Source organism: Sceloporus occidentalis, unplaced genomic scaffold (assembly GCF_023333645.1).
Source record: "Sceloporus occidentalis isolate IW3139 unplaced genomic scaffold, rSceOcc1.0.p SCAF_31, whole genome shotgun sequence".
NCBI lineage: Eukaryota > Metazoa > Chordata > Lepidosauria > Squamata > Phrynosomatidae > Sceloporus > Sceloporus occidentalis.
The window spans coordinates 2,477,158-2,498,524 of NW_028317011.1; the positions used below are offsets into that span (position 1 = coordinate 2,477,158).

Sequence of the window (21,367 nt, forward strand, 5' to 3'; positions counted from 1 at the left end):
TACAATCCCTCTACAAGGTCATTAATAAATATATTAAAAAGAATAGGACCCAAAACTGACCCCTGTGGTACCCCACTAGCAACAGTAACCCACTCAGAGTATGTACCATTAATAACCACCCTCTGTTTCCTATCACTGAGCCAGTTACTTACCCACATACACACATTCTCCCCCAGCCCAAGCATTCTCATTTTATGTACCAGCCTTTTATGTGGCACCGTATCAAATGCTTTGGAAAAATCAAGATATACGACATCCAGCGATTCACCCCGATCCAGTCTTGAGCTCACCTCCTCATAAAAGCTGATCAGGTTAGTTTGACAGGACCGATCCCTTGTAAACCCATGCTGATATGGAGTCATACACTTATTTTCATTGAGATACTCCAAAATAGCATCTCTTAGGAAACCCTCAAACAGTTTACACACAACAGAAGTTAAACTAACAGGCCTATAATTCCCCGGGTCACTTTTTGTCCCCTTTTTTGAATATTGGCACAACATTTGCTATGCGCCAGTCCTGGGGAACAGACCCTGTCACTATAGAGTCCTTGAATATTAGAAATAGGGGTCTGTCTATTACATTACTTAACTCCCTTAGAACGCGGGGGTGAATGCCATCTGGACCTGGTGATTTGTCTATTTAGATTTTTTTTAGGCGGCACTGCACTTCTTCCTGGGTTAGACAGGCGACATGTACTGGGGCAGTTATCTCATCCTGCTGTATATTACCTGGCATTTCATTTTCCTCTGTGAATACAGCAGAGAAGAATATATTTAATAGATTAGCTTTTTCCTGATCCCCGTCTATAACTTCTCCCTCATTACTTTTTAAGGGGCCAACGCTTTCATTTTTAACCTTTTTACTATTTATATAGTTAAAGAACATTTTGGGGTTTGTCTTACTCTCTTTGGCAATGAGTCTTTCTGTCTCCACTTTTGCTGCTTTTATCTGATTTTTACATATTTTATTTTTTTCCCGATAGCTTTTTAGTGCTTCCTCACTGCCTTCCTGTTTTAGTAGCTTAAATGCCTTTTTTTGCCATTTATTACCCCCTTTACATTTTTATTTATCCACATTGGTTTTCTCTTGTTCCTGACTCTCTTATTCCCATACGGTATGTACCTTTCACAGTGAGAATTTAAGATATCCTTAAAAATCTCCCATTGAGTGCCTGTACTCTTGTTTTTGAGGACAGGTGCATAAGGCTTTAATATTTAAAGCTGTTGTCTTAGCTACCCAAGGGTGTCCAGATTCCTGCAAATGACATGTTAATTTACCAATGGTATAATAACACAAGAGCAGTTTGCCTGGGGCTTATGAAAAGCATGTTTAAGACCAAGTATGTACTGCTCAGTATTCACCTTAGTGACCATTTTAGTCATTCTTGTGCTAAGCTTGAAAGTGGTATCATTGTAGAAACCAGAGCATTCTTGCTATCTGCACCATTCCATAGATTGCTGTTAATACACATTTTCTTAAACTTTGCACTATTTGTACCACTATTAAACCATGTATGTTTAGGAGCTGGGGTTATCACCTCCCCATGATTTTCTTTTGACCATATCAGCTTGTGAATCATACTGACGGGCTGTGAAATGTAGGTCACCTTTGTCCAGCAGCCGCTATCTGTAATGACACTCCAGTTCTCCAGTCCAGAAACCCAGTCTATATGATTTTTCTCTTTAGCAAGCAACCTTGTTGTTGCAGGATTATGTTGTGTGCCATGACCATTTTAGCCAGGAATTACCTACAAACCATTATAGTATTTGAGCTCAACAAGACAAATGCAGCCGTCTTATAATTCTAGACAGATATACCGTATTTGCTCGATTATAAGACGACCCTGATTATAAGACGACCCCCCAAAATCTGAATATTAACTTAGGAAAAAAAGAAAAAGCCTGAATATAAGACGACCCTAAAGGAAAAAAGTTTTACCAGTAAATGTTAATTCATGTAAACTATTTTTTTTAATAAAAGCTATGATTGAGAAAAATATTTTTTTTGTTTTTATTTCTTGTATTTTCCAACCTGTCCCCCAGTTACGCACATCTGCCCCCAGGCTTGCCACTCCAATATGGCACTGTGGCCCATGATATGCCTTTTAACCCTCTATATGCCACTGTGCCCCATGGTATGCCTTTTGACCCCCTATGTGCCACTCTGCCTCCAGAAATGCCTTATACCCCTATATGCCACTCTGCCTCCAGAAATGCCTTATACCCCTATATCCCATTCTGGCATTTAGGGGGTTAAAATGCATATTATGGGGCAGAGTGGCATATAGGGAGGTATAAGGCATTTCAGGAGGCAGAGTGGCATTAAGGGAGTTAAAAGGCATTGTATAGAGCACTCTGCCTCCAGAAATGCCTTATACCCCTATATGCCACTCTGGCATTTAGGGGGTTAAAATGCATATTATGGGGCAGAGTGGCATATAGGTGTATAAGGCATTTCAGGAGGCAGAGTGCTCTATTAAATGCCCCCTTAACGCCACTCCAGAAATGCCCTATGCCCCCATTTAACACACACACACACACACACACACACACACACACACACACCCTATACCCCCATTTAACTAACACACGCACACACACACACTCTCCCCTCCCCTCCCCTCTCAGCCCTCTCTTACCGGTGCTTCCAGCCGGGGCAGCGGGTTGACGTCGCCTTCTGCTGCAGCCGGAAGGAGGTGGAGTTGGCAGCGGGGGTTTGTATCCGTCCGTCGCGTATACTTTCCCCGGCTGTCAGAGATCAGAGTTCCCCGCACCGGTGCGGGGAACTCTGATCTCTGACAGTCGGGGAAGGTTTGCGCGACGGACGCAGACAACCCCCGCTGCTAGCCACACCTCCTTCCGGCTGCAGCGGACGTTGTCTACGCGGATCGCGTAGACGTCAACCCGCTGCCCCGGCAATACAGCAGGAAGCACCGGTAAGTGTGTATGATGGGGGGGGGGGGGGTGAGACAGGAGGATCCAGGTCCCCTGCAGCGGTGCGGGGGATCTGGATCTTAGTCTCCTAATCAGACTCTATTTGAGGTCTGATTAGAAGACGACCCCGATTAGAAGACGAGGGGTATTTTTCAGAGCATTTGCTCTGACAAAAACCTCGTCTTATAATCGAGCAAATACGGTATTTTGGTTAAGGATCTTAATACAGAAAACAGAACTACTAAAACATTCCTCACTATTCGCCTGGTTGACAGCTTGGCCTACTTTGGGAGAAGACAATGTTATAGACCAGCCACCATCTGAGCAAGGCAAGTTGTGATGTGAATTGGGAAAGCCATAATCCAAGCTGGATCTTGGTAGGATAAATCGTGGTTGCTCTAGTTACAGTATGCCATGTACCTGATTAGTTTAACAAGGAGAGAGTTTGTTCAAGTGTTTAATGAATGCATTAGGAAATGCATTGGACTACTGTTTCTAGAAAGCCCTTCTGGGATTAAATGTGTTAAGGACAATCAATGCCATTTCTTGTAACCCATTATTACAAAATGTTGCTGCCATACTTCTCCTCCAGCAATAAGAAATACATTTATGAGCTTATTAAATTACCTTCATTTTGAAATCCCCATCTGTATCTAGTAATATTCCTTGAAAGCATGGCTGTGGATAAAACATTTTTATAGGCTCCCTGCACCAAAGATTCTTTTATTGATGGCATAGAAAGGGCATGCATTATGTTCACACTTTATTTTAAGGTGTTAATGTCTCCTTAAGCAGGTTGTCAGTCTTTGATGCTAAGCTTCATTATTGATTTGCTTTCATTCAGCTCACTCCTTGCAAACGTATGCAGCTGGATGTTCCCAGAGGTCTGCATACAAGAGCATGTACATAAAATGCATCCACGCGATGGGAGATGAAACTACTCTTAACATTTACTATGCATTTTGCTGCTCCTCTATCAGCTGTAGCCTGCAACAAATTCACACACAAGAAACAGTGGCTTGGGGCAGTCTAACTAAATTCTTTCGAAATTCTACAAGACAGTGTTTCTTGTGTTTTACAGTTCTTATACGGTAAATGGCCTACTTAGTCTCATTGTATTAAGTGTTCAGCTGATCAGGAACTGACGGCACCCTTTTTACTTAAACCTGGTATAGAACTTCAAGTGTCCAGATACTTCATCAAAGTAGCTGGAGTGAATGTATGAGCCTTTTTAAACTTTTTTTTGTTACTATTTATGTAACCATCAAACTTAACACAATGCTTAGACAAACAGCTGACTTGTCAAATTTCCTTTGGCTAATGTGCATACATTCTTGTATTTTTGTATCTGTGGCTTGTCTCGCTAGAACAATGTCATTAGAAATTAATCTACGGGAAGACTTATGGTCTCTGAGTTGGCTCGGTAGGCAAAAAACTCAAAAAGTGTATACTTGGCACTATTGCTTGTAATAGTCCTGCGACAGTAAAATGTTAAACATGTTGACTGTTACCCCCCAATGAATGGGGCTTAGATATGAAAAGGGATTCTGATCCAATCAACAGGGACATTCCTTTGGATGCTATGGTGATAAGAACACTTCTAAAACTTAGTTTATACAAGCTCCTGTATAGTTAGATCGGGTGTGTTTAAAAACGGTCCAGATGGCAAAGGCATTGCTTGCGAGCATATTTTTTAAAAACTAAAAAATTACACCTGACCTTAAGAGGTTAACTTTTTTTATATAATACGAACGCTTATATTTAATGTGGTGGTGTTAGTGACTATGTATATGGTTAGGTTAATAAAATGAACGTTGGGAAACTTAAAATAATTGTATAGGAATATAGGGTGGTTTCCAATTTATATACTGATAAATGTATTTTGGCCCCAATAATGTACCATTTGTGTGGATGCAAAATAACTGTATAGAAACATAACAAAAACAAAATTGCTCTTGCCCTAAAGCATAACGGGGTTAAACCATTGAAATCTGTTCTGGCTTTTAAGGTTTTTAAGATTTTAAGATTTTTGCGCTGCTTATATGCCCCTCACCTGAATTTTTTGTTTTTGTTTCTAGGACACTCAAAAGGCAAAACAGTTTCTACCCTTCCTGCAGAGGGCTGGGCGATCTGAAGCCATCGTTGAATATGTATTTAGTGGGTCCAGACTCAAGCTTTACATGCCAAAGGAAACCTGCCTTATCACCTTTCTCTTGGCTGGTAAGTAGAAAACGCTTGTCTGTAATATCAGCTCAGTATAGACCGCTGAAACATATTTCAAGAATAAATACTATATACAGGCTTTAGACCATGTAAACCGTTGGTGGCTTGCCTTATTGGTTGTCAAATGCACACGTCATTGTGAATTGGTGTCCAACAAGTTACACAAGGTTGTATGGTGTGTAATCCCTGATCAGTTAGAAAACCTGTAACTCAGCCATTGCTTCCTTCAGCTTGTGAAGAAGAGCATCGTCTCTTCAGTCAAGGTGTATTTTCCTACGTTTCTTACTCGTATCCTTCCTTGTCATGGTGGTGATGACTCGATTACAATTCCTGCACTGAATGCTTCCCAACCAACTGCACCTATTATTATATTCCATTCATTTTTTTTTTACGACTTATTTGAAGAACAAATTTCTCGTTACGCTGCATCAGGACATCAAATGTTTGCTCGATAAGGCAAAACAAAGGCTGCTTGTCCTAATGGAAAAAGATTGATATGACTGAAACCAAACTTCCCCCGTCGCATGGTGGCAATTATCTATAGCTTGCAAAAGCTTATTTTTTATTATCCATCTGTGCTTTTTTAACCTGTGTGCTGTTGCCCACCATCTCCCTATTTTCCATGGACTTTTTGATTCACTTTTCCGATGTACCAGAGTTGGCAAATATTGTATGCAGGTCTCATGTTGGACTGGTACCAAATACATCCTCGCTGCATCTTAACTCTGTAATTGCCACGAGCGCAGCGAGTATTCTGTGCCCCAAGCACCTCTAGCATGAAAAGCTTAGTGTCACTGACCCTACACTGTCAATTGATTCAAAAGGCTACTTTTTTTTTTTCCACGTTTTTATTTGTATTTAATATTTCTCAACCAGCTATGACCAGATGAACTGATGCTTGCCCTAGAGTCAATTTCAGCTTATTCACCAGAGGCAGAAACATTCTTGTTTCTCTCCCGCTGACGGGCTAATCAGTTCAGTTTTATTTGTAGCCGCACAATCCAGTTTGGAAGCAGAGGGGAGACTTTTCCTAGAATGCAACCTCCAGTGTTTATTTCAATTTAAGAAAATATCCATCCTGGTCTTTATACAGAACATGGCCTACCTGCTGATATCATAATCCTGTTTATTCATATAGGTGTGTGTACTGAATTGGGATTTGACAGACCTTACTGTTTTTTTTACCCTCTAATTTTGATTTCATAGTTTCAATGAAAGTTTACAAACTTAGTTTTATAATTAAGCTACAGCAGCATTAATGTTTAACCTGTAAGGATCTGGTTTGTCCAGGGAGTAGTAACAGAGCACATACATGTAGCATATGTACAGATGACAGAACATTGTATTTAAATTTTTTTTAAAGAAAACTATGGGAGCCCTCCTTTAAGCTTACTTTACCGATACCATTTTTGGCCATCTGGGAATCTGGCCATCTTTTTTTCCTTATGAGTCTAGAGTTCCTCAAACAACATGGCACTTTTAAACTGCTGCTGCTTGATTTTTCATGCAGTAAGTTATTTTTCACCTGCTCCTATAACGTTTCTTTTGCATGTGGGATTTCCAGCGTGTGAATAATTTATCTCCTAGCAACAAGGCACTCACTTATATTGGATCCATGCTGGGCATTTATTTGTACTTCACAAGCTGCATATTTTACCAGCTCTATGCGGTGAAGGCAGAGGGTCTCCACTCTTTGGGGAGCTCAAGTAAAAGCTTTAATTAGGTCTGATCATAGAACCAGCCGTATGAGACTTACTGTGGATTTCTCTGGACGCAGTTTCTGAGCTCTTAAAACCATATAGTACAATAGAAATGCCACCTGTCTAGTTCTCACCAAAGTTCCAGTTTTCTCTGACATCTACCCCAAGTCAACAGAATTTATCGATTTATCAGAGTTTGCAAGAAGGTTAAGGTTCCCTGACATCCGTCTAGTTGCACCAAGCAAAATACATGGTGAGGCTCATCTTCTAGGAGAGAGGTGCAACTGACTCATACGTTTGTGAATGCACCCATTTGACTACAAGAACCTCATAAATTCCAACGAGTTTGTACATAACTGAGGAGGATGTTTAAAGGCCCAAGGTCTTATGGATGCACATTTCTCGCTGTGGGTACATGATTTGCCTGCAGTATTTCTTCACCAAGCTATTTGGAAGGCTATAACAAATCAATATAATTGACCAAGTTTAACAATGAAATGTTGGTCTGCACCCTTACAATGAAGAAATAAGCACACATTCTAGCTAGAGGCATTTCAATATCAAACAGTGTTAAGTGGTCTTAATGTTCTCCATGTTTTTTTCGGTGAGACATAATGTGCTTACTCTAGTTATCTGACCACACTAAACATCAAGTGGTCACTGACTATCAGGCTTACAAATTGGGCAAAATGTGCATGTGCGCTTAATCATATGCACTTAATCATTTGTGTTCATTTATCCTAGTGTTAACCTATTGTTGAGTATGCCTGTGTTCTGAAGACGTCATGTGGAATATTTGGCAAGCCTGTCTGATAGAAATTGTGCTCCTTGGTAACCGTGCATTCGGCACATCTGCCTTACACAGATCCAGGCAGCCGTGCTAGAAATCATTCCCTGTGACTAATTCGCAGGATATTTACTTAACTGTGCTGACGGGGAGTGAGGTCTCCTCACAGGTGATGCTAGGCTAATCTGATTGGAAGTGGATGATGTCGGCAATGCTAGATATTTTCCATGCAGACGTTGTTTGAAATTATCAAATGCCAATAGAAGGTATGGAAACATGCAATGTCCATCAGCAGACTTCTCCTGTAGGTTTTTCCCCATCCCCTCTTTCAGGAGGATATTCTACGTATCTACAGAGATACCACGCGTACTTGATGTCTGCTCTGACCACATACCCGTTTAACCTCGTTTCCAGCATCTTATATCTCATCTTCCGTTTCCGCGCTTTTACTTCCCTTTGGTCCCTCGCTGAAACCCTGATACGCTCCACCTATCCCTCCTCCTGTGTGTAACACATTTCTGCTGTCCTGGCACCCAGCTGCCAGCTAGATTGCGGTTGTGTTTTTCTTTTTTGCTGTGCAGCTATTTACTCATTTCTACATGCTCATAGCCCCCCTCTGGGCACACGGGAAGGATAGAGAACCGACTTGGTGATTTGTTCAATCAGCTGCAGACTGGGAGGGAAGACAGTCTTAACCATTTAAAGTTTGCGGTGGCTTGTCACTTTTTTCTTAACTTTTTTTTTTCTGCTTCTGCCCCGGCAATGTGTAAGAGCTTTTAAAACACAGCACCAGATCTGTGTTGTGACATTTTATTAACCCAGCAGCTTCCCAACACACACTATTTTTAGTTATTTTCTATTTGTAACATTGATTTAGTTTGTTCCTGATGTTGAGCACTTTGTGTTATCAGGGAGAGTAGTCTTGAAAAAGTCACAAATGGCCGGCTTCCTAGTTTCCTGGATGGAACAATGTGTGCTTTTAGCCAGTGAAATTGATCCAGTTGGAGATTGAGTCTTGAGTCAAAGTTGATAACTTTTTTTTATTGGGCCAGTATAGAAAAAATTAGTCTCGTAGCCGCAGAGGTCTCTTCATTGGATATAATCTCACATCCAGTTTCAGCAACATTGTGAAAATGTAAAGCATGCAATAGAAACAATGTATATAAATCATACTGTGTGGTGTTACAATTACCGAGCCAGTGTGATTTTCCCTGGCCTCCTTTTCTTTGCGACACACCTTGTGCACATGTGCAGTAAGTTCTGGCGCTAGCCGTATATAGCAAACTTGCAAAGTAAAGTGTTTGTAGCCCCATGCAAAGGCCTGGCGACCAACAAAAATTTCATAGTTAGAAGAGTATGTTTTTAGGGGAGAACCTTGCACTGCCGTGGCTGTTGTGATAATGAATCAGCCAGACGTTGGTGTGATCGCGTTAGCTGTGTTTCCATTCTTAATTAAGCAATTATAAGGTCTACTGATACAAATTCCTTTTGCTTTCTATAATTGGATTGCATTTTTATGCAAATTCAATTTAAGGGGGCACTATCTGAGCATCTTGGATCTCTGCAATGAGTCACATTGATTCGGCTTTACTCTGCTCAGAATTAGCTTTTTTGGTGAAAACATAATACAGAACAATTAACCTTGTGTAAAAGAAGTTGGTATAGAGGGTTCCCCTTAATCATGAACCATTAATTACTTTTTTTTCCGTCCTACGTGGGGTGTGCCTGAAGGCTTGCGCAGGCTTAAAGTGTTTAATGTCTGCTTATTGTACCCCCCCTTTTTATTTTCTAATAAGTGCTCTTATCAGACCTGTACCAGCCATTGTATTTCAAATATAAATCCACTGCAATGGTATCAGTGGAAAAAAAAATGCCACTGGTTCACAGGTCCTTCCAATATTAGCAAATATATAAAATCCAATTAGATACTGTATGTTTGCGCAAGATCAGGTGGGCTCTGTTATATGCCTTATGCTGCATATTGGAGCTCACTCTTTACTGCCAGCAGGTGTCCTAGGATGGGATCTTCCAGTTTTAGCTTTGGGGCTCCCCAGCCTTACTGCATCATTCCCTTATATTGATGAATGATGGTTTGTAATTTTACTATATAAAATATACATCTGTGTAAATGCTGCCCCTCTACTATATAAAATATACATACATCAGTGTAAATGCTGCCCCTCTACTATATAAAATATACATACATGTAAATGCTGTCCCTCTGCTATATAAAATATACCTCAGTGTAACTGATGCCCCTCTACTATATAAAATATACATACATCAGTGTAAAGGCTGGGGCGAATTTTAAAATGCCGCCCCCCCCTTATCTACCCTTCCTCTCCCTCCGTCCCTGCCACCCCCCCCCCCTGTACTTACCTTTCAGCAGTCCTGCGGCGAGTCTCCCTGTTCGGAAATCTTCCGGCACTCAGCATTACAAGCCAGCACCGAGACCAAACAGGGAGACTCGCCGCAGAGGAGAGAGAGAGGGGCGCCGAGCGGGTACTGACAGCTTGGTAAGCGAAAACTTGGTAAGGCAAAGTGCCGCCCCTTCAGAAGTGCCGCCTGGAGCGGTTGCCCCACTCGGCTCCATTGTCAGGCCGGCCCTGCCCTCTACTATATAAAATATACATACATCGGTGTAAATGCTGCCCCTCTACTATATAAAATATACATACATCAGTGTAAATGCTGCCCCTCTACTATATAAAATATACACTTAAATGCTGTCCCTCTACTCTATAAAATATACATACATCAGTGTAAAATGTTTGCTTGTATTTAATGCTTTCAGCCGCAGATCTAAATTAACTTAGCTCCCTTGCCTTTTCAGACGCAGCCTCTGCCTCCTTCCTCTGGTTTATATTTTAAAAAGATTCGACCTTGATTTCGTTGAGTGGTTTGAAATGCTTGGTGATCTGCTGCTATAAAGAGTGCCTCTATCACGCTAGCCAGCTTCCATTCAGAAGTAGCTAGATGTCTTAATACGTATTAAACCGAAAGTGTTGTCTTTAGCGTTTGAGGCAAAGTTGAGTTATTGCTTGGGAAGGCATCTAAAATAGGCCCGTCATTTTGGAGGAAATTCCCGATTTTGTGACTGTGTATACATGCTACACGAGGGAAAGCCCCTGCTTTTCTCCGCAGTGCTGTGCAATTCTGAGTAGGTTTGTCTGCAAATGTAAAGTAGAGGGAGCTTTAGTACCTGCTAATGGACAGCTCTGGGCTCCTCTGAAGTTGCTAGACGGTATATTTAATCCCAGTTTCCATAGCAACCTACATCATTGCGTTCTCCCTAATCACAGGTTTGACTTTATATGAAAAAAAGTCAACTTAAGGAAAAAATATCTCCCACAACAGACTTTCCTAAATGCTTAAAGCATTTCTTCAAGGAAGATGATGGTCTGTCCGATTAAGTTGACGAGATGTCTGCACTGAAGTGAAATGTTTACTCAACAGAAATTAACCAAACTCTCCAGTTCTCCCTCTGTTATCTGTCCATGTTGGATAATGAAAGCAAAGTCCATGTAAAATAACTTTTTGGTGAAGCGTGCTGTTAACCCAACACACAGATACCTGCAATCATAAAGGAGAGGTGTTTGGCTAATGGAACGTCTCTATGGCCTGCAGGACTGTGATAAAGGGCTGTTAACATTAAATGACTGGTTATAACATTTTTTGGTAATAGATTTGTATATATAAATATAAACTTTTTTTTTTTTTATCCCAGGGACCTCGAGCTTCATCGTTCTGCATGATACGGGAACAGTGATTGCATGCTTCCATTCATCCTTGAGAAATCTGTTGGCTTTGTGTATATAATACATGTTAACTCAGGGCTATTTTTTCAGGGTCACAGTCTAGTTCAGAATTATTTTCTGATGTAATGGCATCTCATTATACCAGGTGGGCCTTTTCCCCATAATGCCTTTTAAAAGGGAGGAGTTTGAAAGTTTTGACATGCCTAAATATTATGATCCAGCCCCTGTTAAACTTCTGTTACACATAAAATGTATAGTTAAAAAATATTAATTCTCCTTTCACAATGAATTCTACATGGTAAAGGGCCAGCTCAGCCCTTCTTCCTGGAGAAACCTGCCAAACTTGACCCTTCGTAATGAATCGTTAAAACCATAACTCTCCCTTTAGTGAATAAACATCTTTACGATGGACTGTTAGAGTTAAAAATCAGATTGGTTTATCATAGAATCCTGTGAGATCCGTTTACTGTAAAATGCAGTCTTCCCAGGTAACCTGCCTTTATGGCCATACACATTATGAGCATATTTATTTCTTTTTGTTCGTACTAGGAAATAATGAGTTTTGATTCCTTAAAAATAAACACGCAGGCTTCTATTAGAGGCAAATGACTTGTATGCTGCAGCACTTTGTAGCCTGCCTGGCAGTGCATGCTGCACTTTATTGTGAGCCTAGCATATAATTGCCAATAAGTGCTGCCCTCTAAAATGATATAGCCACTTTGCTGTCAATTTAGAATCCAGCGGTTACATATGCCAACCTCTGACCCAGCGTAGCCCTGCGGTGTTACGGCTACGAGACTCATTTGTATTTGCTAGGGAAATAAATGAAAATGCATCCCTGCTTTTAGTATCCCCCTTGTTGGAGCTCTTTGTCGCTGTGCTGCATTGGATCGGTGTTCACAGCTTCAGCTGGCACACTTATACCAAGAACAGGCAAGCTAGTAACCTGTTCCTTATAAAGGCTAATGGACTAATGTAGGGTTTCTTATTGTTGCTCTTTTTCATTGGGGCACAAAATGTTTCATGCAGAACAGTGGTCATTTTAATATGGGCCTAGGTAATGGGGGAACTCTGGCATCTCAATCCATGGCTAGATTTATATAGGTAGATTGATTTATTAGCAAGAGTATTAAAACCATATATAAATTCTGTGCCAAACAGAGGATTGCAACATGCTTTAAACCAGTCCTAGTTAAAGGGTTCCCGGTGTGTTTTTTTTTTTTTGTTTTTTTGTCTGAGATTTGAAAACCCAGCTGGTCTACTAGCTCACCACACACAATCCTTTTTCATTGGCATACGGGTACCAAAGAACAATTTTGGATGCCACATGAATTCTCAAATGACTATGGTCATAAATCTTAAAGGAAATCAACATCTCCTAGAATGCATTTAAAAAAAAATCTGATATGAATATTTATATGTAGATCGTATGTAGTTTCGTCAGGGTATCTGTTTCATGCAAACATCTTGCTTGCTACAGTCCTATGGGGAATGTGATCTAAAGCCATATTCTGAGAGCTGTCTGTTGGGGCTAATCAAGCTCTTCGCAAAGCTAATGACTAGGTTCATGTCAAGATGTATGTTAATCTGGATACACTTTATCTTAAATTATCTGAAGTGGTGTCAAATGCTTGGGTATGCCTTGTATCTTACCCAGAATGTGGCATTATCAGCCTCCATGTAAAATGTTGCCTCCTAGACCCGTGAGCTGCTTTAATAGAGCATGGGTCTAAGTCCTTTGGTAATCTGCACATATAATTAGGTCACCCCCTTATCCACTCTTAGCATTCACTCTCCCTGGCCCAGTAAATACCTCTCTGCCGCATAGATTTGCCATGGTTAATTTAGTTTATTTGTTAGGGAAGCGCTTAACCGCTGTGTTTAGGCAGAGTGCATCTCTAAATTTGCTTCCATGGTGATATTCTATAGGATGCTGGTGGAATTAATCAGCAGAGAAGTCGCTTCAAAGATTAATAGCATTTAAAGTGGAAGCTGGATGAAGCAATAAATTATTCTGTACAAAATACATTCTGGCATTTATTTTTATATAGCGCCTCAGATTCCGCAGCGCTGTACAAAGGGTAGGCAGGATAAAATTGGTACATAACATAACAAGATGATACATAGAGTGAAGAGGGCCCTGCTCAAAAGAGCTTACTGTTTCTGCTAAGAAAATGGCAAGGGAGGTTGTAACTTCCAGATTTCCTACTGGAGCTTCTATTAGGAGATATCATCTTTCTTTTTCTCAGTTGGTCCCTAGGGCAAGATTAGAGAACTACGAAGTTGTGGAGCAACAGCCCTACTGGACTTGTTTATTCTGTTGAACATTTCTGTCCTCCATATATTTGGTGCCCAGGAGATGCTACCTTGAATGACATCTACTGGGGCACAAGGCTTTTTGCTCAATTTTAATCTTTCCTCACATCTTGTAATCTAAGGCATGTTGTGGCTGCTTCAGAAGAAGAGCAGAGTTTAGGGGGAAAATTTGCTAAAAGTGTCCAAAGATACTGGGACAATAAACATTATGTAGTAAATCAAGTGCAAGAGTTGACTGATTTGAACCAGGAGAGTTTTTAGCGGATTGTGGTGGCTTCATCCTAAAAGATACTAAGCAAAGGTTTAAAAGTTCAAAGAATAGACTGCAAACGTACGGCAATCTTTAACGTGATCCACGGTGCTGCTGTTAACTGCTTAGCTGCTGCGTGTGTCTGCAAAATGGATTTCTTATCCCTCCCCACTCCCACCATTAATGCCCCTGCTGGCAGTGGAGAAGTTCAGCGCTCTCATTGTCGTAGCATCTTGCTGTTCCTGGTAAAGAACATGGGCCATTTGGGAGTAGAAAGCAATGAAGTGACCGCAGAGTTCAGAGCTATCTGTAATTGCAGCCCTGAGAGTGCTTCAAGGTCACCTGTTTTATATATGTGTTTTTTTATATATTTTCTTGAGCTGCAAACACACAACATTGCTGTAAACAAATCGATACAGCACTGCCATGGCACGGCACCGTGTCCCTTCAACAAACCACTTTGACCTTACCCTGCTGGAACAGCGGCCTTCGTGCTGTTCTATTTCTCTCCGGGCAGCAGTAGAAGCGTTTTTACGTTTTACCGTGTTTGACGCACTTGCCATAAACAAGTAAAAAGCTTACTCCTCTAACGGTTATAGCCACGACATGACAAACATTGGTTCTTATATGTTTAGAAACCGTGCGCACCATCTGTGTTCATTGTTTGGTAACCCCTGCCTCCCATCCCTCAAGACTTATTCTCAGTGATAAAATGTGTTAATTGGCCCATATAGGAATTATTAGCGTCTGTAAATGTGCATGAGAAGCAGCTTTGTGCTGCCCTCGGCGTGAGCAGGAATGTATAGCCGGGCTCCATGTGCGTGCATGCGCTATACACAGCATTTTTCTTTTATTGTTGATGCAAAATATATGGGGGGCAGCTTTCTCACGCTGCGTTTTGTTCTTTAACCAAATTACCTGCATGCTAAAAATCCGGCACTCGTTTATACATTTAGACTACAACAAGCCTTTAATAAGTTGTTTTCCATGAAGCGTCAAGGGGGAAGGTAGTCTGCAAGTTTAGTTTGAGTCCATTTGTTGTGATATGTGGACGCAACGTATTGAACAGTGTTAACTTTCTTTCACCTCCAGTAAACTATAACATGTCCTTTTCCGGCATGGCTTTCTATTAATGCATAATAACTTTTAGATGCGTTGTTTATACACACCGTATCGGGGTTTATTCATAATGAACTGGTTTGGTGCAAAGTACGGAACATGGTTTTATCAGCATAGCAGCCAAGAGGTTGAGTGGTGAGAAGGAATATTCAGTTTGTGTGCTGAGGCCATGTCATCGTTTTTCAATAGTCTATTGCCTTATAAATAAACCCCATCAATCTACTATGGCTTACAATGTGTGCAAAATTGCACATGTTAAGCAGCTTATACAAGGTGTGTGTGTGTGTGTATAACATGCTGCATGTTGATGGTTTTGCTGACTTGGATGCGTGTGTAGTGGTTATCTTGCTATGCAGTCTGGCTGTATTTAAGAACCGGTGGTTTCTCATGCTGTGCTCTGAGCTCCTATCCCTTCCTTATCAAGTGTTCCCTGCTGGGTCAATTTGGCCTCTACCTGGTGCTCATGAGCAGGAGATACAATGTCCCTGCCGCCTTCTTGAAGAGGCGTTGGAGATGAGCAGGGGGGCTTTATGCTTCTGCGTATGTAAGCACCTCGTTGACGCCTGCGATCAGTGAACGGAAATGGCCACACATTAGGTCCGGATCTAGCACCTTGCTTTACAGCTGCGCATCCAGACCTGATGACACATGCGTAGTAATTTGACTAAATCCAAACTAAGGCTTTGGCATCAGACATGGGGATTAAAGCTGGGATGGTTGCTAGCGTTAATCACATCTCATTGCTAATGTGCTAGTTTAGCCTTATAGTGATAAAACTAATGCATCCCCTTTAGTTTGGTGATCTTGTGCAAAGCATATGAGAACTCAAATCTTCCTACTGTAGCTTCTCACAATGAGGTATACAGTTTGAATGATAAAAGCAAAGATAATTAGCTCATAGTAAAAGAAAACGAATCAATAGAAAAAAAGAGAATTTGGACAGAGTCAGCAGTGATCCAGCTTTATAAAGATCCTGTATTTCTTCTAGAATGCTCAATAGTGCTTTTATTAAGGACGCCTGAATAGAGAAGTGTGGGGTATTTGGCCTTTCAAATTCACGTTTGCATTGGAACAACAGCTGCACTGTGCCAGACCATTTCTAAAGCAGACCCACAATCCTTTGCAGCACAACAGCGCTGTAGCATCTTAACCCCTTTGCTGGCAAATCTGCTAGCGGTCTTAGCATGTAAAACAAATCTTTAGGTGGTCATTTGGGTCCCTGACAATCTGCTGGCCGAAAGCAAATATGTGACATTCCGCAGGTTCTTATAGATAATGTCAACACGTAGGAACAAGGAAAAGGTGTTTTGTAGGTAATAGATTGTAAGCTCACAAGAGCAGGACTCTTTTCTGTGTCTTAATGTGTGTTAAGCTTTATTGTCAATCTTAATTTTCACTCCCCCTAGAGCAGGTGCTCGATATATGTAATGTTGGTTAACCACGTATCATATTGTGTTTGTAGTGCTGTAAATTGTATATTTTAGCAGGTTTTGTGCAATTCCTCCCATTCATATGAATAATTTTGACACTAAGATCACAGAGGTGTGACTGGGAATGCATTTTATGTTGGGAAAGTGAGTTTTAATTCTAGCATAGCTTCTGCATGTGTGAAGGACAGCACATTATTTTTTACGATATCAATAGAAGCTATGCTTAAAGTGAAATAAAGTGAAATTGTACTTATATTTAAGTATGTACAAATGCTATCTGTTCATTGACTTTCATATTGTTACCAAGCGCAAAAACGCTCTTCCCTGTACTTTAGCAAATGTACCCTTTATTGGATCTTATTATATACATATATCGTGTGCATGTGGCTGTCTGTATGAGATCAGTTACCTCCGTCTTTTACTTGCAAGCTGCATTTCTCACTGTAGTGCTGAGTGCCTACATTTTCATTTGTGTATTTCTTTGCAATCTCTTAAGAAAACTGCATGATTTCCCAGCTCAAAACAATGCCAAGCAAGAATGGTTGGGAGAAGCGCTTTGAAAGCTTGTTTAGAAACTTCATACGTGCATGAAGCAGACAGAACACGAGCCGGAGCATTCTGCTGTCTGGCATGAATAAATATATGAGGGAACAGAATTGTTTTCCCCACGGTGCTTGATGAACCTTCAATAAAGGGCTTCCAACATCTAGTGCTACAAAGACGCCAGCAGAACGGAAGAACAACGTAGACCTACTTCAGTTTCCGAGTGCCGAGTGTAATGTATATGGAGACAAATATTTTATTAATATGACTAGTGTCTGACAATCGCTTACATTTACATTTTTTATTATGAAGGTAAGATTATCGCGTGTAACTTCAAACAAAACTCTTAGAAGTTTCAGATCTTCTGTATTAAGTTTAACACAAGGCATTTTTTTGCTGGATCGGCAACACGGCCTTCCGACCTGTCAGTGCCTCGGTCATGTTAGTCCTGAGACTAACCTATATAATGCTGATTTGCTGTTCATGGTCAATCGTAGTTATTAAAGATCACCTGACTTTGCACGTGAGACAGGTGGTCCTGGTCTATACTGATCCCTATAATGTGGGGATCCATGTTGTGAATGTTTAAAATAACACCCCCCCCCCCCGTGTAATTAGATGCTTTGTGCAAAAGAGGCATTAACCCAGAGGCCAACTGGACACTTCCTATGACCGGCCCGGCAGGCATGCCTAGTCTTGTGATTGCTTTCTGTGAAGTAAAGTCCAGTTATCTCACGTTACATTGTCTGCAAGCCCATTCCATTTCCAGTGCAAAGGAATCTTATGGATTATCCTCAATGTCTCTTGTCTAAGGCTACTTTATTTTAGTTTCACAGTGAAATAATTTCCTTTTCCGTATCTCCTTTCCCCTCTCCCTGCATCGCCTTGATATCAGGGCTGACTTGGATAATTGGAAGTCAGACATTCTTCCTGCAATCAAAATATCGCATCTTATGAATAAAGCAAATGAGAGGAAGCTCTCATTCGGGTAGTATGAGCCGGTCTGATATTTTTGTTTCTTTTCTTTTCTCTGAAAATCTTGTGTTCCGGCTGACAGGGCCATTATGTCTGTGATTGAAGGAGTTCCTATATGCAGATTGACACTGAAGTGCGTTGTTTTTATGTTAAAAAATCTAGCATCCCAATAGGGGATCTCCTCCCTGCTCAGACTTCAGATCCTGTTTCGCAAAAGTTTAAATGAACTCTTTTGTGAGAGCAGTGCTGAGTGTTAACCACTGTGTCACTGAAGGATTGTGCAGTCTCCTGTTGGGGACCTGGCAATTAAAAAATGTTTCCATTGTATCTGTACAATGAACCGCAACGCAATTCCAAAATATGTGTGCCGAACTGCTTAAACCATCATAGGACCTTATGCGAAGCAGCGCTGGAGCTGGACAACATTAGTGGTACCTGAAGTTTTTTTTTTTTTTTTGGTTAATAGTAGCCAATAGCTTGTGTTGTCTATCCATTAATAAACACTTGATCACACTTTTTTTTTTTATTTCTGTTAAGAATATATTCTGACATATTTGGGTTCCCTACTAACAAGCCTGGGGATGTATTACTTAAGTAAATATTATAGTATACAATACATATACAAGACCAGCCAAAATCAATTGGTCATCTTAACGATTCCCAGATGCAGTAGCTTTGCACCAAACATAATCCAGGACTTTGAATACCAGACATTGAGCAAAGCCTGTTTTGTGGATGTGTATAGGATTTACAGGATTTGGTTATCCCTTCAGGCTTAAAGGGCCAAGCGTCCCTTTCATATAGGCCTTTGTACTTTATTAGCAAGCCAGTAGCAGCTCGTGTTGGAAAGTAATAAACTGGACCCAGTATCTGGAGGAAATGCTCTCTAAAACGTTGGATCAGTGTTAGTAAAAGCCACAGCTGCTCCTGGGGCCTTGTGCTGGTGTCTGTGGAGACGTTCAGCTTGTATTTGGTGTCCAAGGCTTGTGGCACAAGATCCACACCGCAGGGGTCACTGCCATCTGTCACCCTCATGTCAGAGGTGGGCGCAGTAACGGACAATTTGCATTCTGCTGTCATTATGTGGTTCAGAGAACCATGACTTATTTATATCTATAACTGCCCATTATTGACAAAATAGTGTTATTTCAAAGCTGACAGAAATCACAAATTGAGTGTATTTAGTGAATCAACAGCATATTAAATATTTCCAGCACTAACATGGGGTCTGAACGGCATAATTGACAAAATCAAAGTTAAACTCATGTGATCAACATCTTTTAATACTTGGTTTGTCTCTCTGTATGTGTACTGATAATTGCTTAAGCACAACTCTTGATTTTTGAGTAAATGCTTGAAATAGCTTAGATTTATGTAGGCGGACAATTCTTTGATGTGGACATGTATCCCTCTAAATTTAGATGGAAGGTTGCGCTCCTGAAATAAAGAACTAATCTATATGACCTTTACAGACAGTATATCTGCCATGTGCGTAGATCCCGCTTCTAATATCCATAAATTCTAAGTGTTTGAAATGTTTGTCAGGTATGAGTTCATTGCGATATGTGTAGAAACAGGAGAAAGTGTTTACATTGTGGACATTTCTAGGTGCCAAATTCAAAGTTTTGGTAAATCCCTAGCCTCACACCTAAAGCATTAGAAATGTTGGGCTGTTTGGTGAGACACAAATGGTATGCAGTGATCCACTCCTTTTGACCCAAACTGTAGATTCATAGTTATAGATTGCCACTGGGAATCACTTAATTTAGTTTGCCGAGTTTATTTATATCCAAGATTGCTAATCTTCTATCCAGCATGCAAACTTCTTTAGCTTGGGCTCCTGTCACTGGCAACTCTCACTGAGGCACACTTGCCAACTTTTGACGTGTGGCACAGCCAGCTTTGCAGCAGTTGGCATTGCCAACCTTCCTTCCTGTTAAGCTTGAGAAACTTGGATGTGACATCCGCTTTATCCCCAGAATAAGCTGCATTTTGATATCTATAGCAATCACATTGGCAGATACAAATACATCAACCAGTGAAATATATATGTTTGCCCAGTGCTGGCACATTCTGGAGGGTGTATTTCTGAATTTAAAATGATTAACAATGCACTGACTTTATCCTGCTCACTTTGTATTTACAATCTAAGCACAAGGGCTCTCCTAATCACTGCAGTGGTTACATTGCACAAGCGAAATTGAAGCATAAATTAACTGCAGTGCTGCTCGTACAGGGGCGCAGTGCTGAGTGCTAAAGGAGATCATGGGAGCTTAGTTTTGTTCTGCAATATGTAAAATTATGAAGTACCTGAAGTTTGGCACTGGATGAGCTGGGCTTAGTTCTTACAGCCTCTATATAAAAGTTTCAGATATACTTCATTATTGGATCTCTTGATTACATTAAAAATCTGTGAAACCTCTGAAATATTTGTTAATTTTCCCGAGTTGGCTGCATGGAGTTCCATTTCTTCCATGGGGTGTCATTTCAATCGTAGTGGAGCCTGCTCAATAGACCTCTAAAGCATGAGAAATGGGCTAAGCAACCTTTGGGATAGAGGTAGTGGGCAAAGTGGGTAAAGCCTCTACCCTGCCCTAAGATTGAAGATCTAACCAGAAGCCTCGGGCTACAGTCCCAGGTTTGGGTACTGTACATGCTGCCATAACCAGAAACCCCTCTCATGGTACTTAAGGGAAGTTGGAGTATGAGGTTCTGACTCAAAAGGGGGTATGAAGTAAGTTGAACCAAGTATGGGTTCGATGCAGCCAAGCACTACTCATGTCTGCCACACAGACATCGAAGCCTGTGCTAATCAGCTGTGATTCCCAGAACATTGTTATGTATAAAACACATTCAAGGCTTATACGGTATATGCGATATAAAGAAGGGGCAATATTCGATTAAAAAAACCTGAAACTGGTGCCATTGAGAATAAAGGTCATTGTGTGTAGCACTGAGTTGGAAGAAAACATAGATTTCTATAGTTTTCAAATAAATCCAGGTGTTTCCTGGTAGATGTTTTATATGAGGGAACTTTGCATTCTGTGCACCTGGCGACCTTGAGCTTTTTATCTTCAATGGTTAAGAAATTAACAATTAGACAATGCTACCTGCAAGGACTAGAACACTTACTGCTTTATTGATACTGTGATGACAAACTCTAACCCTAAAGATTAAGATAATGAAACTACCTGTTTATGAGCCTCCCACTATAGGATACATGCATTTTTTTTTTATTTTTTTTTTGATTGTGGCATGGACTGGGGCCATTAAGCGAGACTCTTTGATTTATTTAGAGATACTGTGGCAGTTTTCTAAGTTTTTTTTTTT

At 40.7% G+C, this 21,367-nt stretch overlaps 1 protein-coding gene across 1 annotated transcript in view; it reads left to right on the forward strand.

The window, feature by feature from the left end:
• The window catches only part of LOC149298729 (staphylococcal nuclease domain-containing protein 1), a 356,956-nt gene that overhangs the window by 204,246 nt on the left and 131,343 nt on the right, over positions 1-21,367 (forward strand). Inside the window, exon 15 of the mRNA XM_089487066.1 lies at positions 5,015-5,156. Within this exon, the coding sequence (XP_089343192.1) occupies positions 5,015-5,156 (142 nt within the window). The remainder of the gene's footprint in view (positions 1-5,014; positions 5,157-21,367) is intronic.